This window comes from Leptosomus discolor, chromosome 2 (assembly GCF_034619465.1).
Source record: "Leptosomus discolor isolate bLepDis1 chromosome 2, bLepDis1.hap2, whole genome shotgun sequence".
NCBI classification, from domain to species: Eukaryota; Metazoa; Chordata; class Aves; order Leptosomiformes; family Leptosomidae; genus Leptosomus; species Leptosomus discolor.
This window is the reverse complement of record NC_141392.1, coordinates 63,957,855-63,983,013: the sequence shown is the minus strand read 5'-3', so window position 1 is coordinate 63,983,013 and position 25,159 is coordinate 63,957,855. Positions and strand designations below refer to the sequence as shown.

At 40.1% G+C, this 25,159-nt stretch overlaps 1 protein-coding gene across 1 annotated transcript in view; it reads right to left on the bottom strand.

Annotated features, from left to right (window-relative positions):
- AHI1 (Abelson helper integration site 1) overlaps positions 1-2,624 on the bottom strand; it is a 99,471-nt gene extending 96,847 nt beyond the window's left edge. Inside the window, exons 1-2 of the mRNA XM_086460441.1 lie at positions 2,620-2,624; positions 775-910 (exon numbers count right to left, since the gene is read on the bottom strand). Of these exons, the coding sequence (XP_086316567.1) occupies positions 775-910; positions 2,620-2,624 (141 nt within the window). The remainder of the gene's footprint in view (positions 1-774; positions 911-2,619) is intronic.
- Between the last annotated feature and the right edge of the window lie 22,535 nt (positions 2,625-25,159).

The window sequence follows — 25,159 nt, the reverse complement described above, 5'->3', positions numbered from 1 at the left end:
TGGTGTGGATGCAATTGTAAGAAAAAAGACTGGAATTATAAAACCTAACAGAGGAAAATAAAAACCCAGAACATCTGTATTTTAAGCAAATTGCTTTCTTTTGAAATTCCCAACATTGTAAGTCAGTAATTGGTGTATATTGGACTCATATCAAACATTTATTACTCTGTTGAGGAAAAAAGCTACGATACAAACCATAACTCAGAGGAATCTCTGAGGATCTTTTAATGAGAGATATGCCACAAACGAAAATGTCATCTATCATAAGGTCAGGGTGACAGAATCATTCCTAATCTTCAAGTTACAAGCTAAGGCCAAAATATTTAAAACAAATCTTTATACGTGTGTACTGCCTAAGTAGACATGTAAACATGGGACCACTCAGACACAAAGCTCAGCACATGCAGAAATATGCTGACTACTGACATCAAATTGAAAAAAAGTTTCAAATGTTGTTTAATGTTGTTTGTAAATTCTTATTCCAGTAATTTTAGGAAATGACATAAAGTTAATGATTATCTCTAATATTATTATAAATGCTCATCAGTTCTCAATTCACAGATGCATTACACAGATGTACCTGGATTACAAGGATGCATTGCTGGTACACAAACAACAAATAAAAGCCACATCAAAAACAAAAGGTATGTGCAGAAATACACTTTGTACTTTATTTTTTCAAAATGCTTACATCTCCTTTCTACAGTACATTTTCCTGATCTTTTTTCCATTAAGGAAGGCAACCAAAGCAAGCTTGCATGTGTTCAAACTCACCACAATATTCTCTTGAGACTGAAACTTCTTTTTCTTTGATTTCTTTGTGTCTGTTAGGCCAGCATGACGCCTGAAGATTTCCTCAAAGCGGACTTTGGTTTTCGCTTTTGCCTCGCTTTCAACTGCAAAAAGAAATCTAGAGTATGATTCACAAGCTCAACAACCACCATTGCTAAAAAAGTGTGGAATCATGCTTTAAAATTGCAAAGGACAAGAATTATTTTACCAGGGGAAGTTTACCAAGAAATTTGCTTAGTATTCAGTTAAGAATTTCCACTGACAACATAAACCACATAAGGATAACTCAGCAACGTTGTACAAACACACCAGGCTATTACTTGTTGCTGCAGTTGGCACTGTCTACTCTGTTTCCTGAAGAAAGCGCATACTGAAGAGCACACACACATCAGGATCTGCACAAAACTTGGGCTAGCCAAAGCAGAGGACAGATTATTGCCCTCACTGTTTATGAACAATGGAACACTGATAACATAGGTGACACACTGTCTCCAGGAGAAGCAGCAGCTCTGGATTCTTACTGAGTCTGGAACCCAGAAAAGCACCACCCTGGGACAGATCTGTAAGAGGCAGGAGCACACACAGATCCAAAATCAGCTGGAGCTCAGAGTCCCTGGCTTTCTGTGAATCATGCTACTGCTATCTGCAGCATTTCAACCCTTGAAGCAGTCGGTGTTCTAGACCCCTGAGGTAATGCTTAATTTGTAGCTAAAGAATTATAAACGCAATTTGGCACACCACTAAAAAAGACTGTTGATTCCTCAGCTACAGCATATTTACCACTGTCATTACAATTTTTATGAACACCCCAAATTTAAAATAAAACATAAAAAAAACCAACACTTTGAAAATCAGCTATAAACACGGACTCAAAACTGAGCCACTGCAGCATTAAACAATTACAGATACAAGTAACTCCCACTATTTGCATCCAGCTCTGACTACAAAATATGTATTGGAAATGAAACACAAAGTATCCTTACCTGCTGGCATTTTCAGTCCTCAGTTAGAAGTGGCTCAACACACCAGCTGCTTCTTCCTCAGAATTCACCATCCTATGTAAAGTAATTAACAACTTTCAGTAACATAACAGGCCCATAGACGTCAAGATAACAATTGAATAGATGCTAATTAACATCAAGGAGGAGTACAGATCTTTTAGGGAAGTATTTATTTCTAGACTATTTGTCTAAATTATTAGAAGTTCTCTGCCATCAAATCTCAGCTCAGGATTCTCAGTGCTACATGATACTTATTTGAGAGTAATTAAAAACCAGCCCTACAGCAGTTTAATTATCTATGTATTTCTGGGCAATAGCCAAACACTTCAGTACTGTAGTCCTCCAGGCTTCTAAAAAACCCTACAATTTATTTAAATAATAATGACCCATGAAGCCATTTATACTGAAGCTTTTCTAATCAGGTTCCTATCCTGACAGCATCATCAAGGGAGCTGATAGCTTTCAACGCAAAGATTATTATCTGCCAGCAAATCTAACTTTATTACAAATCTCTAAATATTTATGTTTACGTAAAGCATTTGTATTTTACATAAAGCAGACAAGCAATTACATGAAACTCATTTCTCTAAGGAAAAAGCGTTAGGCCCTCCTTGTTGTTGAGAAAAGCCTACAAATGCAATCCAAATAAAGCTTGAAGGCAAATAAAAATATCACACAGCTTTATCTTTTCATCAAGAAAATTCAGAATGTTTTACAAAAAGCTTTAATACAAAAAGCTGTTTTGTAAACAGTGGAACTAATGAAACATAGCTTTCTACGAATGTGTTGTGTTCCCCTTAGCCTTCTGTGCAACCAACTACCGTACCTCATCTCCTCGGCAGCCCAGCAGGCGATAGCTAGCTCCAAGGTAACACCTCCTGGTAGGCAGCACTAACTCACATTCACTGGACATGCAGACTACATCGATCCTAATGAATTAAGACATAGCATTAAATACCGCCAGGCTATATAGCTGTATTATCCTCAGCACCATCTTGGTCCAAGCCACTGAACACTTGCCCAAGCAACTCCTGGGTACAGTTTAGGAGTTAGTATGGGTTACTATTAATAGGCAGTTTGCACGTGGCCACTCTGGTTTGGGGCTAAGAGAGTTTAATAGCATTAAATAAAGGGGGCCAAATATACCACTTGGCCTCAATGCTGAAAATCACTCGCGGGCACACATACATCTCGCCAGCACTAGGAAAGAGCCGAGACTACACTTACATCCCCAAGCATCTGCACTGCTGTACCCTCAGACCCCTCTCATCTCTCTTTCACAGGGCTACTTGCTTCTTCCCTGTCTCCCATAGGCTACGCACTTACAGGTCATTTCACATTCGTTACTTGGGGCAGTTCGGTCTGCTGGCCAGCCAAACCAAATCAAATTAAGAAAAAAAAGGCAAAGTGTTAGGGTTGGTTTGGGATTACAGAAGTGCTGATTGGTCAGTTGCCAGGTGTCATCAGTTTATTTTCATGTATTAAGAAAAACATTTATACTAATTGTCCATCAGTCCAAGGAGGTTTGAAATGAGCAAGGATGACCAGAAAGGTCTTCATAGGAGGAAAAAAAAAGTGTTCTGTTCTGTAATATGCTTCATCATGTCTCTGACAAGGTAGCAATATTTTCACTATACTAAAATATGTTTTGACTCATAAAGCAAAGCTTTTACTGTCACAACTAAAACAGTAATAGTTAAAAATAATAATTCTTACAAGAAATGAAATGTTATTGAAAACTAGATCTGCTTTTACAATTTATACTTATTATTTATACTATATATGTTATACCAAAAGGCCATTTAAAAAGTACTAGTTATTAAGTGCTGCTTTTCAAGCTGTCAAGTCACAAACAGCTAGAAAATACTTATAATCTGAAAGAGCAGAAACCTAAATATAGTTATAAAATACAGCAGATTCTACCACTATAATAATTCTCTGAGGATTGCAGGAACATGGGAAAAGTCCCTTATGATTAGCTGAGTGATTTCAACCAGCCCTCAGAAAAACTAATTACAAACAACAAATGAAATGCTGAAGTGCTCTTAAATTTTAAAACGAAAAACTATGAGAGACAATATAGAACACAACAGCGAAATAAGTAAAGTGCATACATGTTCCATGCATGGAGATAATTTTATGGTCAAAGGTTAAATAAATCACACCACACAAACTACAGGTAAATTAATTTTGTGATACTTTTGCTTATAATGGAACGAACATCTTTCCAAAGGCCAGGCTCACCTCATGTCTACCAGCACTCTCTGTAAAATGCATGCATTTGCCAAATTCTCCAGTGAGTGCACCATTTTCTATTTACCTCCATTTATTCAGTAAAAGTCTATTCTCTTGTGGCCATAAAATTAAGAGATAAAGTCCTCTAATGATAGTGCTATTATTTTAGACACATTTCCAATTTAGAATTACCTGACCTTTCACATGGTGCATTAAAGCAACTATTAGACTTAGGTAAATATAGATCATTAATCATCACAAGTAAGAACAAGGCTGTTTACTCAGTATAATCTCACCTTAAAATAGGAGAGACTTAATTGTGTATCAAAGTTCAGCAACCACAGTGCCCCAGTCTGAATAAACTCAGTTATTATCAAGATTAACCTTGTAAGATGCATTTTTGCCTGATCAGATTTGATCTCTTCCATGTTTGTTAAGATAAGTCAATCCAGGAATGACAAAACCCCATACTTGGAACAGTGGCATATTGCAGCCATCAGGAATAACCAGGGAAACAAAATCATGAAGCCCAAACTTCCAAGAATTTGTATATATCTTCCTGAAAACCATCTAATTTGCTCTTTTCTAACATTCCATCTGTATTTATAATTGTGATTCTACATTAAATTCTTGCTCTTCACAGTATTTTACAACACTCACTGAGTTGCTATATTCTGCATCCGTAAACAGGCATTCTCTATGCAAAACATGCCACGAAGCCCACTATTAATGAAAAACACTTTCATTGATCACTAAAAGAATTTTTTTTAACAAATCAAACCTATACTATATTGGAGCAGAACATACAGCATCTGTACTACACACAATAGGAAGTAACAATTTTCCTGCCTAATTAGGACCATTTAGGAAACAGACTTGACAAAATATAATTGCACACTTCAGGATTTTCATTAACTAAATCCCACGTTTTTCTTTTACCACAAAAAGCAAATGTAATCTTCAGTGGCTGAAAACAGGTAGAACATCAGGCCTTGTTTGCTTCTCAGCTTTTAGATGAGAGCAGTCATCATTGTGGGAAATCTTGGGTTTTATTAGTAGGTTTCCAATTCAGCTATCTGTAGGTATCACTACTTCAAGACCTGAAAAAGCTTTAACTCAGAATTATACAGTAAAATAACACTGAGTCGAATCTGTTCCTCTTCACTAATGATAAATGTGACATCAAAACCCAACCTGGATTCCTGAAACTTTAGTTTTTAAGTCCAGAAAACTGTCAGACAGCTTTATTATCACCATGTAAATACCTATGTACCTGTGTATCAAATAAACGCTACTAAAAGTGCAGTAGCTCTCTACCAGTTTAGATGTGCCTGTAAAAACCTGGTGTTCACGCTAATTTAAAAGGATGTTTAAAAAGCTAGTGCTACCCATCTGAGTTTTCTAATATAATAGATGAGAACGCTTTAGCTGCAGAGCAACCGCAGGGTTTTTTTTTCCCCAGATTTGGCACCTTTTGTTGGTCAGGTTTAAAACAGTCTCCGCCTGCCCTGATGGCAAAACTATGGACTTCAGTTCTGCAGAAGGAAATACAGCTGACTTTTATTGCTGACTACGTTTTAAGTCTCTGCCTTATCTTAGATCGTAAGTATGAAAACGGGCTCTCATCAAGAGACCACCCGAAGCATTTCCATTTCCAAAGCGGCACTTTGCTTTGCGCAGAGGAATAACGGTAAACCACAAAGATACAAAGGAGCGCTCCCGGCACACGCCACAGCTGGGCTAAACGATGGGATTAACCGGATTTAACGTGCAGATGCACGTTCCCCTCGGCGGGAGGCATCCCTGCTTCGGGGCTGAACGCGGCGGGCCCGCGGGATACAACCTGGCCACACCACCTCACCTGAGCAAACCCCAGCGCCTGTACCGAGAAGGGGTGGTGGTGGGCGGGAGAACCACTAATGGAGGGGTTACGGCTTTACGCGGCACTGCTTCACGCCACCACGCCGCACCGAAGACAACCGGCACGCCGGTCTCCCTCGGCCGCCCGTTCCGCTCGCCCCTCAGCTAGGCCTCGGGGTTGCTCCGGGCACCCAACCGAGGACCGGGGCCCAGCTCCCGCTGCTAGCCGGAGCGCGACCAGGCCGCCCGCGTTCCCTGGGGTGAGCTGCGGCCGCCCCCCACCCCCGCCAACGGCCGGGTCCCCGGCGCCTAACGACGCCCGCACGCGCGCGCGCGCCAACGGCCGCGCCACAGACTCGCTCCTCAACTGCTTGCCAAGGCCCCGGCCGAGCCCCCCGCCCCGAGCGGGGGAAGGGGAGCCGGGGGAGGGAACAGCGGTGGGGAGGCGTGCCCCAGCCTACCCGCCTCTGGAGCCGCCGCGCTAGGGCGAGCGGCGGCAGCGCCTGGCGGGACCCCGGCCGTTCGCCGCCTTCCCGCCCGAGGTGCGGGCCCTGCCTGGCGCGGCGCCATCCCGCTCCCCCCGCCTGCCGGCCCTCCGCAGCGCGAGGGCATCACTCACGTCGGCCCCGTCCGCTTCCGTGGCGGCGGCGGCGCCCCGGCCAGCCAGCTGCCCCGCCTCCCCCCGCCAATGGTCTCTCCCTCCCCCCCGAGCTCCCCCTCCGCAACCCCGCGCAAGTGGTTGTGCCGAAAACAATCACCGCTGCCAAGGAAACACCGCACGTGGCGCATGCGCGCAGCGGAGCGGGGGTGAGGAGCGGCGGGAACGCAGAGCCCGCACGGCTCGAGCCGCACGCCGGGACGGTTTAGGCAGCGCACCCCCATGTATTTTCCCGCCGGAAAGTCGCGGCGGCGGTGATGCGCATGCGTGATGAGGCCGTGGGGCAGTACACCCAGGCTCGTGGGGAGGAGGAAGGCGTACGGGAGAGGCGGCTGTGGGCCGTCCTTGTGCGCATGCGCGGCCGCCGCTTTCCCCCCCCCCCCCCCCCCCCCAAGGGCGGTGGCTCTGTTGGGCCTTGGCGCCCTGAGGCGGCGGGAGTGGGGCTGGGGCCGGGGCTGGGCCTGGCGGGGGAGGGTGTGAAGCCGGCTGTGAGCGTCCCGGCCTGCCTGCGCGGGCGGTTCTGCCGCGCGTTTACTGGCCTAGTGGCGCCGCTTCCCGGCGGTGCCGCCCTCCCCTCGCGGGAGGCGGTGAGGGGGCCGGAGGCGCGGCGGCGCTTCCCGCCGCCAGGCCCGCCACAGGATGGCAACCGGCGGTGGCTGGCGGAGCTGGCGGGGGCGGGAGCCAAGAAGCAGCTCGTCGGAGTTAGCATCCCCGCAGAGGGGGTTTGCTGGCGCACAGAGGGGCAGGTTGCGTCCGCCTTCCCCCGCTGGCCCTACGCGACTGCGTGTGGGAAAGGGGAGAGGCCTACTGGATTTAAAAGCGATGCGCGTTGCAAAAACGTTGTCGAGGGCAGGGCAGTGTGTTCTACAAAACAGAAAAATTCAGCAATTAGCTCAGCGGTGCCTCCTCCTGTGTTCCAGGCGTGTTTGTAGTGTTGCTTTCCTCTCGTGGATGATGAGTTGATTACAAAAAACTTTCTGAAACCGTGAAATCAGAATTTAGGAAAAAAACAGACTGTGAAAGGTTTTAGAAATGGGAGCCCTTCAGGGGAAAAAAAGCCCATCCATTTGAAAAAAATGTCGAAAGTACAGAATAGCTCTCGAGTTCGGACTTAACAAAGTTGGTTGCAGACGAATAAAGTGTCTGAGTAACGTTCTTGGAGTCAGGAAGCTGTATGTCAAACACTTGGAACACACATCAGCTTTTTGCAAATGGCAGCACAAGCTGGTGTCCTGAAGCTATGCAGATACTGCAGAAACTTACTTCCTGTCTTGATTTAGTAGCTAATTTAAACAGCGGATTTTTTTTCTCTAGGAATAATAACTCATCATTACTGTAATGGAAAAACTACTTCTTCATTTCTTCTGTGTAAAAAAAAAAAAAAAAAAAGTAAAATAAATAAAAATTGTAGATGTCAAAGTTCCTTCAAACATTAGAAGGCTTGAGAAATTAATGTTGGTATGGGATAAATATGGCCGAATCTTTTCAAGTTACATAAAATTAGCCTTCAGTTGACCACGTGCTGTTTGCACGACCTAGAGGCGAGCTAAAGCTTGTGATGCTGTTGATCATGACAAACTTGAAGGACACTACACTTGAGAACCATGAGTGTCAAGAGTTACACCGGCTGCGAGAAGAATACACGTTCTGAAACCTTGTGTCCTTGTTTCTCAAACAGTATTAGTGACAGATGAAGTTATCTCTTTCTGGTAGTTAAGTGTCCTCCGCTTTCTAAAATGATTACACGCACTCAGCTGATAGGTAGGGCTATTTCTTTTTTTCATAAGGCAGGTGTCCTGGATTGCCTTAGCATAACACAAACAAAAAAAGATAGCTCTTCAGCATTTCTTTTGCTGCTTTCTGTCCTTAGTGTATCTCCATTCTTGTTTATCTCTGACCTTGGTAGTACCCAAAACTCGTTTAAAAAACTTGAACAACATGATTTCACTTTGAAGTTGGCCTTCCATTGAACAGGAGATTGGACCAGATAACCAGAAGTCCAGAGATCCCTTTCTAACTAAGTTGTATGATTATGACATTATTTGTTATGTTTATAATTAACATAATTATATGACAGTTCTAGTGCTAGCTTTTATGGTAGGTGAGACTTAAAATGATCTCAGGGCTAGTCATAAGGTAGACTTCCTCATCAGAGGCCACTGTTATTTTAGTAGTGTGGTTCCAGCAAGTTGCATCAGAGGATTGAAACTTTATCCAAATTTTCAGTATTGGTAGGACAACTATGATGGATTCTGATCTAATTGTTAACAGGGACACCATTTGTGATGATAGCACACTCTTATGTCTGTAACCTAGCAGGGTTCAGAAAAAAAATTTTTTTTTTTGTATGCTGTAACATTCCAGGTTCTAGCCCCGTTTTCAATGTAGAGAAAATGACAAACTGGTTCCCCAAGAGAACACTGATCTATAATTATTGGGCTATATCTGTTTGACTAGCCTTATGTTACCTCCACGAGTTGTTTCAGATGCAGCAGAAAAGCTACCTCTGCAATACCTTCCTGTGTAAAGTCAGTAGTACTAATCCTAACAACTCCCGTACAGTCAAGAAACTCATCAGTCCATGCCTAGCTTGTCAGCCGCGATCTCACACATTGTACTGAAAACTAGATGTTTTCTGAGAATCCATTATAGGACAGTGACTGGTTATTTGAGGTGTCTCTCTGCAGGGGGCGTCGTTATTGCTCGGCATGTTTAGTCCTCTAAGAGAGCTGTTTTCATATCAGGAAGAAAAAAAGGAATTGTACAGCTGGACCCTCCCATGGCGACGCTGCTAGGGAGAGGGCTGTAGTGACAGGATTTGAGGGTGTACGGTAGTGTTATCTACCATACAACAGAATCACTTGCTTATGTATGAGGGAAGAGCCTAGAATTAGATTTAGGGTTTTGGATAGGAAGGGCGGAAGAGATGATCCTGTATCCTGTGAACCTAGTGCAGATCACGTAACTGAAGCAAGAGGAATTTGAGGCAGGATTTTTGGAAGGTGAGAGTCACTTGTTTTTGTCAATGTTGTGGTTAGTGACCCGTTGAGGTGGAAGGGACTGTAAAGCTAATGGTATTGCTGGACCCTGTATGCCAGTAATTTAGGAAGAAGGCTTTCGGGGACAGATTTACAGCTAGTTAAGTGGGAGCTGGAGTTCACTGTAGTGAAGCTTTTAGGGATGATTGAAGTTGTAAGAGTTGAGACAGGAGGAACTGTAGGATATATTGCTGGGTATGGCAAACCAACAGGCTTGTGCAACGTGAGGCAGGTTGAAATGAAAAGTGATTAATTTTTTATGGTAAATTCTGAAGAGTGCTGTCGGTCTTGAAATTACGCTGCCTGTGAGAATTAGGATTAGGGCTAAATGAGAATCTTCTGTGGCTCACGGGACTGATGTGGGTTGGTGCTCACCGTATAAAGTCCCAGGGTATGCAGGGTTGTAATTCTTTGAAGGGTAAGTCTTGAGGCTATTGCCAGATAGCTTTTCTGACAGCAAGACTGAAGAAAGTTCTTACTTTTCAAATCTGTTAAAAGGTAAGATCATGCAAGTCCCCATGGGCTTGGATGGAAGCTGAGTCCGGCAGAGTGAGTGGCATATGGCAGCTGGGAGGGTCAGTTATGGTGCATTCAAAGGCAGCCATTTTTCGTCATTGATGCAGAAAGCAGATTTGATATTGGCTAAGATTTGACCTATCAGCAGCAGTAATGGGCTACAAAGTCTTCTAAATGAACCTGGCACGGACAACCTGTGTCAAATTTCCAGGAATACATGTTTCATGAAAACATCTTAAAGGTCTGTGGCCATGACACCTGTGAAAGAGCTGATGTATTTTTGCAGTCTTGAGTTCTGAAAGCAAGTAGTGGTCAGGCCCATTTTCCATGCCGGAGGAGGATTCCATGTCACCTCTTCAGTTGACTTGTTTAGTTGGATTTTTGGGGGGAACAGGCAGAAGAAAACGCTGCAGCTCTTAGTTATAAAGAATAGATTCTGTGATAATACCAAGAATATAAGTCTACGTTAAATTTGGTTCCTTCAGCCTGGGATAGTTAAGAATCACTATTCTGGAGTTAAGAATATTCCAGATACAAAGGTACTGTCAGCTAAGATTTGACATGCTGACCTAAAGAAGGCTTTTTCCCCCAGTTCTTTCTATGAGGTCCCATGCCTTACAATTCTTCCTGCGTACTATGCGTAGTGCAAACATGATCTGGTATTAACCAGTTCTTAAGGTTACTAATGACACTTTCACTATAGCTAAAAATGTTGCAATATGTATTCCAGCATCTGTGTCACGAATATCCTTCGTTCCATTTCCTGGCAGTGAAATTATTATTATTATTATTTTTTAAGATTTAGACTTTGCTTGTTATTGCAAAGGCAATGGAAGCCAGGAGCAGCATCTGACAAATCCAGCCTGGGAACTTTGACAGCCCCCAAAATAATAGGATGAGTTTTGTCTGTACTTTGATTGCCTGTGGAACAGGCCGAAGAAAAGAAAGCGTATTCCAAACACAAGACATCCTGCCCAAAAGCATAGACAAGTGGGCAAATCCTGTTCTGGTGGAAGGAGAAAAACAAGACTCTTCAAAAAGACAGAACAGTTATTATGGGTGCCTGGAGTTTTATAATGGATTGAAAAGTATGTGCTCGCTGTGTTCACCTGATTTTTAAGTTGTGGGGCTTGCATATAGAAGACTTCCCATTACTTAGCTTACATTTGCTATGTGTGGGAAGTAGAAAGGGACATGAACAATGATGACATGTTGTAGTATACAGGTAGAAAGTTTGTAGATATCAGATGTATTCTGAAAATGTCGCAGGAATTCCAGAATGGTGAAGAACAGATCAAGATTCTTGTCAGAGCCTAACTTTCAACAAAAAGGTAAAATCTGTCACATGGCAGGGGACAACCTCTAGGTGTCACTTGAGCGTACAAAATAGAAACAGGGTTTGGCGTTGGGCAACTCGGCTGTAAAGTTGCAGGGTAATTTTGGCAGAAGTTAATTGTTTAACTGATCAGTGGATTATTTTCTCTTCATAGTCAAATATAATTCAGTTTCTGTTATTGGGTATTCTGAGAAAACGATCTGATTGTATGACATAAGTTGAAGCTTGCGTAATTTATGGGGCAACTCATAGAAGAATTTTAATGATATTGATAAGAAAAAGAAATGTCACAAAAATGACTTTAAAGTCAATCACCAAACTTTAATAAAGTAAGAGACCAATTATGCAAGATGGTCTGCATCTTGAGATTATTGTATGCCAAATCTCTAGTGCTTTGAAAGCAAGTCATAAGGTCTACATATTTTGGAAAGCTGGCATTCCCTAAATGTGCAGATACTGGCAGTATAAATGTCTGTACATGCTTGTTTGGCAGTATACATTTCTGTGGCCTTCTCTCAGAGAGCTTCAACACTTTGAGCTGGAAAGATTTCACTGTTAGTTCAATCCTTGACTCACCTTCTGTTCCTAAAGTGAGTGCCCTTAGTTCAGTGGGATACGTAAACATGTAATGTACTCAGTCTTTCTCAGAAGAGAGCTTTTGCATGTGTTTAAGGATGTCCTTTATCCTCATTGACTTTGTTGAGCCACAGTTATCGTCTTAAAGTGTTTCCCTGAGTAGAGACAAGAAACTATTATCGCCATGGATTTTTTTTTCTTCTGTTTTATCACCTTATTGTGGGTAAGAGTTCTCCCAAAGCTAAAAATCTGTAATGCAGAAGACTTGTTTCACTGTTTACTACAGATTTTACTTATAGGCCAAGAGCAAAAAATTCTTGTATTAAAATTCAGCAAAACATCTAAAGAAACCTACTTTTTTTTTTTTCTACTTGAAGATGTTTCCGGTTTAGGACTTTGAAATGTGTTAAGAAACTCAAATCCTCAGTTGTCATATTAGTGCAGAGACTTGGAGCAATGCAGGAGCTATGAAGTAGCGCAGTCCTAGGATCTGGTATTAATAGGAGATGTAAGATTCCTAAATTTTTAATCAGTAATTTTAGTTTTCATTTTAAATGGGCTGAAGTTAGTAGGAGGGTCACATCAACACTCCCTTGTATCTCAGATTGTGTACCAGTATGTTCAACATACTAGATTATCTATTTATAATAATGTGCTGTATTTTTACAACATGAGGAAAAGAATAAAATAAACTCATTTTAACTACCAGAAAAATAGGTTTCAGAAGCCGTAGGCTCAAATTGTCTTTCTAGACAGTGAGGTCATAAGCCCCCTGAAGTGAAATTTTGATTGCGATTTCAGTATAGTGTTTCTTGAGCAGTATCTCCTGAGGTATAGTAAAACTGTACGTGTTTTCGTGTCTTCAGAACAAGAATGCTAAGTCTTGCCTTTTTGAAAGCACGTTATCATGCGGAAAACTGTATTGTGTTCACAGGAAGTTGGAGGTACCTTTCCACAGGATGGCAGTGTAACAGCACATGTCGTTAAGTCTGATTTTTCTGAACTGTTCTGGAAACACTGGATATTGGAGCTAGAATTTGCCTGCAACTAAGTGCAGCATTATTTAACTTTTTAACTTTTCAAAATACTATTGTTCCTCATGTATGGCTCCTGCATCTTTGCATACATTTTCATTACATTGTTTTCCTTTTGAGCTATTTATTAGCTATACAGTAAGCTTTAATAAAGAGTAATAAATCTCCTGAATTTCCCTATTGTGTCCTATGATTAATAGTCTTTTATTTGTAGACTACTTGCCACAATCTTTTTAGAAAAGTAATTTATTTTTAAAAATGTAGTTATTGACCTGTTTCATCTGGTATCTTTTTTCTTTTAAAGGGTTTTATTTTTTTAGCAAGTCAGTGGAGATTTTAGTTCATAGTCCTTTGGTAAGTTCTCATAACTCGATTTGCAAAGCCTTCAAGCCTATCTTTTAGTCATTATTGTTTATCTCACTGGGATATTTCATCTTTCAGTATTTGATTAAGGTTCATTTTTTTCCATGCTTCCAGTGGTTTCTTGAATAAGAATCACTATTCTCATCAGCAAAAGAGTTGCCATTTTTTACCTTGGGAAATACTTTACTAGTTTCATTACAAATATGCTGTTGTGCATCCTTGTTGTTACTTGTTTCTGATCAATCTCTTGTGGAGTCTTGCTAGACCTCCACTGAAGGTATCTGGGGAGTAAGTGGAACAATGTGAATTTGTTTGCCTTTGCTGCAATTTTGCAAGCTGTATTTGTCACAAACATTAACATAGTCTGCTCTTTATATTTTTTATATCAAAGCCATCAAAATTTTTCATCCTTTTTTGATTAGCAAAGGGATAACAAAGCTGTGGACTTGTCCTGAAGTACAAGAATCTGCCTTTCTAGGTGGACTCCAGGTGATCCAGTTTAATGTGTTGCACTTGGTCAATGCATACAAAGGAGCTGATTTTTGGAGAGAGCAGCTTGGGCTTGAGCATGTCTAAATAGCAGTCAAAAGTGAGATATCTTGCAGTGACTTCTAAAATTTAATCAGACTCCAAGAAAGATGGGATAAGTTGTGACTGGGCTTCATTTTGTTGTAAAACAATCTGGGACCGAATAGCATGAAGCCTCATCTTAGTTTTGTACCAAAATTCTGCATTCAACCTAATGCAGAGTTTATTTCTGCAGTGATGGGCACCAAGTTATTTGGTAATTCTGCCTTTGTTAGGGTGGTGTGCTGTACTGTGGTATAGTCAGATTTTGGTGTTTTATTTTTGCCCAGCAGAAATAAAAACTTCAGCTTTAATTTGTCTTAAATGTGCCTTTCTGTCAAAGTTACATGTGAGGTTTATAAAGATGCTTTGGAAGTCAGTGTAAGTTGACATTTCAGATTCATTTCTGAATAAAATTAACTCAAAATGAAACTTAGTGAATAAAGTGACTAATTAAACATCCAAATGGTTTGATGCTTGAGAGCAAAATGAACAAACACATAATTTTTCATGAACTGTTCTTCCTTAAGTAAGGTGCAAAGTGAGAACACAAATTACATGTAAAGGTGCTTGTAGTTTAAAAAAAGTCCTGCAATTCAGATACCCACCATAGACAAGATCTAAGTCTCTGTTCTTCCATTTCTGCCTGTTCTGTTGATCAAGAAACTAGGAATTGACTGAAGATACTTTTCTATCTGTTCTATTTGCAGTCTTGTCTAGCTCTACAACCTTCTCTCCCCATCTCTAGAGATCTTTAAGAATCCCCCCTTGGCAGGTTTTTTAAATGTATCTTTACTCTGTCACAATGCAGGATGAGCATCTGTTTTGTTTCTATGTACATTTTATCAATTCTGCGTTTTCCAACTTCTACTTACATGCTTGTCTTGATTCTGTTACCTCCAGTGTACAGACAATTTAGAAAGAAATTGTTGGCAAAAAGTTTTTCCAGTTTCTGATTTCATTATCCATTTATTAACTCGGTTCTTAACTTTTGTTTCTGAGATCAGAAATCTAGGAATTGTCCTTGATCCTCCCTCTTCCTTCTACACTTTGATTTTCTCTCAGGCTTTCTCTCTCTACTCTTGGAATGTAGTCAAAATTTGTACTTAACGTGATATTGCCTCCTTTTTCCATGTTTGTAGCATTTTTTTGTTGCTTGATACAACTCTTCTTATGGTCTTTCTGTATCCTCTTTCTGTTAAGCTAATTAATCTAAAGGCAGCTACTCTTTCTTGTTGCTGCAAGAGAATAGAGATAAGTCTTTTGCTTCAGGATGTAGAAATTAATGCCCATGTGTTTTGCCACTGGTTTCCTGACACTGTAAAAAAAGCACCCTGTAAAACAAGGACATAGCAACACGACCACATCAGAGGCAAAGATACCGGATGCAGGTACATAAATCAGTCAAATGGAAAATGTACTTTGCATAGGACCAATGTGTTGGAAAATAACAGTATTGATATTGGGAGACCTTATAGGGCCTTCCAGTACTTAAAGGAGGCCTACAGGAAAGATGGGGAGGGACCATTTCTCAGGGAGGCTAGTAATAGGATGAAGAGTAATGGTTTCAAACTAAAAGAGGGGAGATTTAGGTTAGGTATCAGGAAGAAGTTCTTCACTGTGAGGGTGGTGAGACACTGGCACAGGTTGCCCAGAGAAACTGTGGCTGCCCCTCCCTGGCAGTGTTCTAGGCCAGGTTGGATGGGGCTCTGAGCAACCTGGTCTGGTGGAAGGTGTCCCTGCCCATGGCAGGGGGGTTGGAACTAGGTGATCTTTAAGGTTGCTTCCAACCCAAACCATTTATGATTCTACATTAATTTATTTACTCCTGAAATACTAGATACTTTTACTACTTTCATCTCTGGTATTTTGATGGGCAAGGTTTCTTGCTAGGTGTTTTTAGAATTTTTGCAAACTGTTTCTTGCCTGTGGTCATTATAGTAGTAGCAGTCTTTTCCCAAGATCATAGGTAGTCAGGTTCCACCTATCAGGCAGAGCAATTTTCCAGCAGTATAGTTCTTGGTTCAATTATTCTATTTTTAAATTCTTGATTGTTTCTCTGACTTGGGCCTGGAGATCCTCACAGGATTAAGAGATTTTTTTTTTTTTTATTACTCCAACTCTATAAACCTTGCTTATACTGCTTATTGGATCACCTTCTCTTTTCTAAATGGTTTTGGTTTTCCATTTCCACACTGCAGCCCACTTGTCTGTCTTATTGGATAAAGCTGGAGAACACTTGAATCCTTACTCCTATGTAAGTCCAGTTAATAGTGAATGGATATGAAATTACTTTGATTTCTCACTATGTTTTTTAGTGTACTTTACATGGTGTACTTTGCTTTACTATGTAATTTTGATGTTTCATAGCTCTCACCTTTTGTTTGCACTACCCAAACTTAAAATTATTTTCATGACCTGATAGGGCCTGCCTATCTCAGGCTAGCTCACTGGATTAATTCTACTTGGCGCTTTCAGTAGTTCCAGTGACTGGTACTAATCAAACGAGTTGTAGAGAGAAAAGTCTGTTTGACATACTTGCTCTAGAATCATAGACTACAGGATTCTGAAGTGACCTGCGGTCTATTTGTCCTTTTTAAGGCAAGGTAAACTGTAACCCTATCATCACATACTGGTCTTAAAAGAAGTCTTCCAGAGCTCGAATTGCCACAAACTCTTCACTCGCTGTGCCCTCATATGTTGTTACTCTTGCTCCATGTTGGAAAACACCTTGAAAGATCATCTGGTCCAACTTTTCATGTGAAAGGGATCCTAGATGAGATTGTCTAGCCCCTTGTCCAATCATATCTTGAAAACCTCCACTGATGGAGACACTCTGCCATATCCCTTTGAGAGTTGTTCCAGTGATTGATTGTTTTCACAATTTCTTTCTTGTATCAAGATGAAACCTCTCCAAGTGCAACCTGTACCCATTGCTCCTTGTCTTCTCCATGTGGCTCCTTGTGAAGAGAGCGCCTTTGTCCTCCTTGTAGTCACTCTAAGTACTGGAATACTGTGATGAGGTCCCTCTGAGCCTTCTTTTCTCCAGGGACAAAAGATCTAACACCTTCAATGTTTCCATGTGGGGCAGATTCTGTTGCCTTTTGATCATCTTCATGGCCTTTCTTTGGACCCTCTCCAGGCTGTCCACATCTTTAATTGAAAGACCAGAACTGTACACAGTACTACGTGTGGCCTGGCAAGCACTGAGTAGACTGTGACAATCACGTCTATCTCTGCTAATAAAGGCCCTTTCAATGCCATTTAGGCCTATTGCTCCTGTTGCCTGCAAGGAGAGTAGATTATCACCTTCCTCTTTGCATCAGTCAAGAGGAGTGTTCTTCAGAATTTGAACAGTTAATTTTCCCCCTCAGTCTTTTCTCCAGCCTCAACAATCTCTGTGCTTTCAGTCTTTCCTCATAGGTAGTGTTTTAGAGGCCTTCAGCCATGCCTGTTACTCTTTTATACTCTGCAATTGGTTCAAATCTCTTAAAACTGCTTGAATTAAACACCGGATTGCAGGTAAGGCCTTAGCATTGAAAAGGTAAAATAACAACTTTACCAGTCTTCTGGATGATAGTCATGTATGCTTTTCCCCCCCAACGGCATTGATATGTTGACTCACCTACAGCTTGTCAACCCTGTAGTTCCCAGTCCTTTCCAGCAGAGCTGCCAGCTAAACATTCCCCAACCTGTATGCATGCTTGTTGCTGTGCATGTAAATCTTGCATGTGTCTTTACTGAATTGCAGTCTGCTTTTTCAGGTTTATTTCCTGTTTGTCAAGATCACTTTGAATTATAGCCCTCCTGTCTGAAATGCTTGCAGTTCCTCACAGACGGGTGTAACTGCTGGTTTAAAAAGCTCCCTCTTTATTTTACAGTCCAGTTCGATAGCTAATGCATCAAAAAGCATCAGACCCAAGGCAGTCTCCTGCAAGTGCCACATTGATGCAGCCTTCTGTATTGATAGTGAATTAATGATAGCTGCTTCTAAGTATATTTTCCACCAGTTTTATACCATCTATGTGCTTATTTCCTCTAGAGTGGGTAACATTTGCATAAGCAAGCTAGAGATGTGAGGCAGCATCAAAAACTCTACAAAAGATGGATATACGGCATTCATTGTCTCTTCCTTAAGGCACAAAGCTTGGTACCCTCTCCAAGCATGTTACCCTCTCACAGAAAGAAACTATGATCTGACAATTTATTTTCAACACAACGATGATGAGTGTTACTTCAGTCATGTAGTGGTTTGATTATTCATTCCATGATTTGTTTTTAATAGGAACTACTGTTAAACTGATAGGTAATTTCCAAGCAATACTTTTAATCTTTCCCCTGACCTTTTATATTTGCCCTTGCCCAGCCTTGGAAGTCCAAAGAAGGATCACAAAACAGAAGAGTTACAATGTAGGAGTAATTTATTAGGAAGTTGAGGTGACATAAGTCCCTGTGCTGAGGTACTTTCTAGGCTGAGATGGTTACTAGGCTCTTACTAGTCCTTACCTTTGCAACTGAGAAGGAGTTTTTTTTCCTCTGGCTTGAATTGACAAGAACTTTTGCTTCCTTCAGCTGGTATGCTTTGCCTGCTGATATCATTCATCTTGGCTTAGCTGGCATCTGTCACTACTGAGAGCCAAACCCTTGTCTTTGCTTGGGACATACAGCTTAATCTTCTGAGAATGGAAACATTTTACTAAAGTCTTCAAGATTTATGTACAGGTACCTAGATAAAAATCTAATGGCCTCATACCTCCATGGGTTGATTAGATGATTTAATGGTCCTTTCAGCTCTTAAATGTTACTAAATTTAAGAGTAACCCCTTAAAGAAAAATTATTCAGATTTTCTGTTTTGTTTAATTTTCTGGCACTAACAAGTATGCCCCTTTTGATTATTTTACTCCAAGTTTATATTAATGTACAAGTCTGTGTTTGCTGGGAAAAGTCTGTATTTCACAGAATAAAACACACTTCATCACAGCCTCCAATGTGAAGCCACATATTGGCAAATGATAATTGTGAGCTGCTGATTTGGAAATTCTTGTCATACACTTCAGCAATACAAGATCCCTGTTAGAGGCAAATAATAATTTAGATTAATTTCTGCTGGTTCAAGTCAACCAATAGACTTTCTTGCTTGTTTTACAAAATTAGTCTTCTGTATGTTCACTTCTTAAAGAGCATCAATTTTTACATATAGCTCAATCATAATTACAGACTTAAGTTAATTGTAATATTAAACTTGGAAAATATGCATTTCTTTTACACAAAAAAAAGGTCTGAATGCTACAATATTTTCAAGGTAGCTGGACACTGTTCTCATTTTTACTATTTGATAGACAGTGTGATAAGAATTGCTGGAAGAACTCCTCCAAAGGCATACTTTGCCTTCTTGTAACCACTGCTCTCAACTACACAAAGCCCTGTTTGTGGAGTAAGAGAGTTGGCCTCATCTCTTTTAGAGGCATCCTGAAAAGGAAAATTTTTCAGATCACTTACATGAAAATAGCAAAATGTATTGAATTTTGTGTCTTTTCAGTGAATTAGCCATCAACCCTGAATGGCTAAAGACAAGACACTTCAATTTCACAGCCCTCTTTTCACTTCAGAGAAAATGATCAGTGCATGCTCAAAATATCACCATGTTTTTCATCCGTAGAGGAGGACTAAATTGTCCCCTAGTATGTACCATTATTCCGGTGACGCACACATGCTGTGGAACTTCATCATCACACAAATGGTTTGCAGCTGACAGCATTTTCTTGCTTCAGACCTAAGTCAGACTTTTCTTTTTGAATAAATGCACTGCTTATTTTTTTCAGTAACAGAGATGTAAAAATATATTAGAAATAAGGGGTTTTTTGTTCACTGGAAAAACTCTTCGTTTAAACTTTGCTTTGCTTGTATATTTATATATTAATCTCTTTTCAATTCAAAGACTGTAAAGAATTTATATTTTTCATATGCCTTTTTTTTCCCTCCAGTTTACTTGGCTATGGTAAGGCAACTTGGCATCAGTCATGTGCCCTTGTGTCAGACTGGTTTCATTGTAAATAATCACATTTAGTCAGGTATTTCATAGGCATTGTGCTTGATCATACAGACCTCACGCTGGGCCGAGGCCAGAGAGGGATCAGTTTAACCTGCCATTATGTGTGCCACTGACTGTCATGATACTTCCATGAATTGGTGGGTTGCAGCTAAACTTGTGGTGCCTATTCCACTGAGTTCCCGAGCTGCTTGAAAGAGCATCCTTAGCCCGCAGCTAGACTTCTTCTGGGCACCTCTCTGGTGGCAGCACTGCCTTGGGAGAGAGGCTATGCTTTCTCCTTACCGCTTCAGGAGTCTGGACTGGTCCCAAAGACAGGAAGGGAGAAGTAGAAAGTCCAGCTGCTTGAGGGAGTTCTGCTTTTTTTCTTAACCTGTGACTGATAGAATGATTTCCTACACTAGCAGGTTGGATGTGCTCTTAAGTTGATAGCTTGGAGAAAGCAGAGGTGAGACAGAGAAGAGCAGAATGAACTTAGGGGCAAGTTTGGTTTGGGGCTGAAGGGTTTGACTTATACAGAATCATGAACTCTTGTAGCAGAAGCTGAAATTTTCTTGTTTGCTGTAGTGTCACATTTGAAATAAGACTAACTGTGATTTAGATGCAGCTAATATAAGCATACCCTTAACCTCCATATTTTTCTCATTCATGGTCATGTGTATTTGTTATAAAGAGCTGCTAGAAAAGTGCATTTTTAATTATGCAGTTATTATAAGTAACTAATCTTCAAATGTATGCATTATAGAAAAATTATGTAGTGAAATGAGCTTGTGTGCCTAAGTCCTAAAAAATTACCTGTCACACTCAGTTTATGCAGAAAAGCCAGTATAAGAATGTAATTCTTTGTTGATGAATGAGGTATTAAATCTCTCTGGAACTATCCAACCACAGGCTGCTTTTAAAGCAAACTGCATTTCATTAGCAGAGAAGTTGAAATTTGTTACCTCTATTAAAATAACTACCAAGATTAAAGATTACAGGAAATACGCAAGGGTATATTTACAGTTGAGGGGCTTCCTTGCTCCTACTCCAAATAGTAGCTCTTACTCAGGAAGGCTCTGCCTGGGGGTGCAGTTCTTCCAAGAACTGAGTCACACTTCTAACCACTGCAAGAATCTTCCACTATTTTCAAGTCTTGCTCCTGCAAACTGGGCAGAGCAGTCCAAAGGACACTCCATCTATCTTTGTAATTTTTCTTTGTATTTTTCTCTAAATGTAGTAATATATTCTTTGTAATATATTGAGACAAAATTATTCTTACTTTTCTGCTACATCTTTTCTGGTCCTAAGTCTGATTTCACAGTGGCAAATAGTAGATGTTCCATTCCCCCATGGGTGGGAACACCATTAGCATGTCCTGGTTCCTCTTGGAGCATCATGCCATTATAGAGGTGGGGAAGTCCTGAAGAATCTGGTGGGTACATCACAAGTGAACTGAAAAGGCCTCATCGCTGTCTGGGAACTTGGGCACCAGATTTGGTGACAGAATCCTCTTAATGAGTGCGAGTAAAAGCCTTTCAATACGGAGAGAGGATCTGATATTCAGGGATTGCCTTAGACTGTCCAGAGAGCAAAGCTGGCCAGTTAATGAGCTGTTACTGACACACATTCTTCAGAGACAAGGGAGCTGAGATAATCAAGAGACAGATCCCCCAAAATCAGAACACAATAAGTTTTCTTTGTAAAAAAAAAAAAAAAGATTTTTTTTTCTTTTGTAATATTGGACCACTTATACTGTCGATAAGCTTTTGAAAATGCTTATAGTGAAATTATCAAGCTAAAGACCATTTATGTATTTGGATAAAATACAAAAGAGCTTGAGATGGCTTACTTGATAGAAGGAATATGCTCACTCTTCCTTGAGAAGGAAAGCATTGTAGAGACTGCAGAACACAAACTTTCTTCAGCAAACAGGGAAGGAGTGATTGCTTTCCAAAAGGAGAAATCAGGGTATTCATGTAGATTTTTTGAGGCCAGGAAAGGTTTAGAAATTAGCTGAGTGGGTGTTGTTGCTGTATAAAGTTTGTTTATGAGAATCTCAGGACCTCCCTGAGGAGTGGAAAGATCCAAGAATGGTCTAACAGGAGGAAGAACACTTTTCATTTGGTCCTAGTTTCAATGTCCAGCTGGCATTGGGGAGATGAAGGGAGTTTTCAGCTGAACCCTTATAACATCTCCTTAGTTAAGATATCCATCAGAGTTAAGAGCGAATTTTTTGCTGGTAGTTTGCTGTCCCTCCACATGAGGATCACACAAAGGCTTTTAACTCTGTCCCTTTCAGTTTTACAGAAGCCTCACCTTTCAGATTTGGCACACAACACAAACATGGGGATGTAAACTGAGCTAGATGTTCACAGAAATATTAAACCATAAAGATAGCAAGTTTCCTCTCGGGTGAGGAGAATGCAAAACTAGTATTTCTTATGTTTTTAACAGCAACTGTGTAAGGTAGGCTTAAATTTGCTGGTTTTAGAGCTTTGTTCTCATCTTGGATCTTGTACACATTCCTTTTCTCAAGGGAATGAGGCCAGGAGTTTTATTTTGACTTTATGACAACTTTGTGCAGCTCTGTCCAGTACCGAAATGAATGATGCACTGGTAAAAAAAAAAAGCCAATCTTTCTTTTAAAGCAAACGGATTCTATCTGAATGTTATACTCTGAATGGAAGCTAGAAAATCTTAAAGTAACACTCCTTTTCAAAAGCAGTCAGCAATAATCTAAGTTAAGAAAACAACATTGCTTCTCTTGTATACCTAGAGTTCTTTACAAGCAATAATTAAAAATACAGTGGCTTTGTTTAAAAAAATACTATTTCCAACTTCCACATGTGGCAATCAAACAATTACCAACTTTTTACAAATTTAAATGTTGCTTCATATGCATCCAGCTTTTGTTTTACTGCCAACCCTTCTCATCAAGTGCTACATTATATTTTCTGAACAAAGTATGTTGATGAGTAAAGTTCCTGAATAAATTTGTCCTATTTCCTCATGTTTATCATATTAATTTCCACTTATTATTTCCAGCTGCACTAAATAGAAAAGTTGAATAAAGTTTAAGTGAAACTTTGTCCTTACTTTTGAAGTGTCTTATGATTGACTTCTATACTATACTGTAGATAAAAAGAGAAAAATAAAGAAAATAGAAGCTAGCAGATATTTTACAAAGTAACGGAAGCTGGCTGATTTTATGGTCCTTTTTTCTGGGTCTTGAGTTTGGGTTAGTTTCCCCACCCCCAGCTTTTTTTATAGGGCAACCCAAGGAAACCTAGCAATTTGGGGAAAGCATTGCACATTTAGCATACAGATCAAGTATTTTCAGCTTAAAAGTAGTCATAATGACTTTTATTTCTGCACACTTGAATATGAGGTGGGACTGTGTCTTAATTGATACTGAAGACTAATGAGCAGTGATGAATCAATCCTATACTGTCTTGCCTGCTGCAGTTACTTGTTAAATTTATCATATCATTTTTGTCACGTTGCACTTTTTTTTAGAGGTTACATGCAATGTCGTGACTTACAAGAAACTGCTGAGGATTTTTAACGTTTTGTAGACTTAATTATTTCATGCTAATATTTGAAATTTGCAATTCCTGTTGGATACTTTGTATAGTTTTATTAAAAATCTTATTTCCATGCTGAAATTCTCACTTTACATGGTGAAATACTCTGAGTCTTGGCACACTTTAATAAATTCACTATTAGTAATCTTGCTATATAGATACTCAAATATGTGGTGTATCATGAATGAGATAGTCGTATTCCGTATTTGAGGCCTTTCTTAAACAGGGCAAAAAAATCTCATTAATTTTCTGTTTCTTATTAAGTAAAAACTACTTCTGAGCTACCAATTTGCAACAAATTGAAACACAAAGGACTTTATTACCGTGCTAGTGTAATGAAATCGTATACGTATTTAAATATTAAGAAATCATCTGTTTAAGTATTTCAGTAGGTTTCCTTGCCTGAGACACTTGTGGGCATAGTACTTATTAATTGACAATATTACTCTTATCTAATTACTTATCATAAAACTGTTCAGCTGCTTACATCATTGAGTTTCACTTTCACATCTTGAACAGTAAATTAAGCAGGTGCTACTTCATCTGTTGTTTGATTTCACAAAAACTTCATAAACAGGTTCTCTGTCTCCTAAGATGCACTATTGATGTATTTGTTCCCATGGTCTTCATATTTGGACAAGTTTGCTGTCCTACTGTCTGAAAGACAAAGGCCAACTCCCAGGGTTTGGGGTGGTTTTTTTAATTATTAAAAGGAAATGGGAAAACTGCTACAGAGACTTAAAAATCCTTTTTGACTAAGACACAAAATATATTTAGCACTTGCACGTGATAGGTGTAGTATTATGGAGCCCCTGAAATATCCTAATGCAACGAGCATGGTCAGATGTTCCAAAAGTACAGAAATGAGGAGAGCCAGTTCTCCAGTTTCATCCAGAACTTTTTTTTTTTTTTTAGGACAATGCTAGATACTGCAAGAACAGAGGCATTATTAAATAGATGGAAGTGTTTAATATCCGTTTCACTTCTCTAATCAGTATGTCCAATCTACATAGAAGTAACATTTATCATACAATTTTGTCACTCGGTTCCCTAGCATTGAAAAATTGTGTCTTCTGTATTCTCTTACAGAAGTTAATATACTGACTTCATGAAGCCAATCAGTTTTTCTAGGACAAAGGTAGGAAGAGGACATTTATGACAGCGATGGCAAAGCTATTGAGTGTTTTGTAACAAATTTGAGTTAAAAAATTTGTAACTCATTGTCGATGCCAGTCCAAGTATTTATGTCAATTGTGACTCCTATGCAAACCATTTAACTTTTCCCCCTAGATTTAATAATAGCCATACAGTCCATATTTTTCCTACCATAGGCCATTGTTTCATCCAGCATTATCTATTTTCTACTGCTGTAGGCCTTGCAGAATTAAGCACAGATTATACTGTAAGACCCACTAATACTTCCCAACCCAAGTAAAGGACTCATCGCTAAAACTAACTTCCAGCCCATACTCAACCAAATCATGACCTTAGACGTTAATTCAAACCAGTTATAACCATTGCCATGTGACTCTGGTGCAAAACTAAGCTGGCCCCACTCAACCTTGCC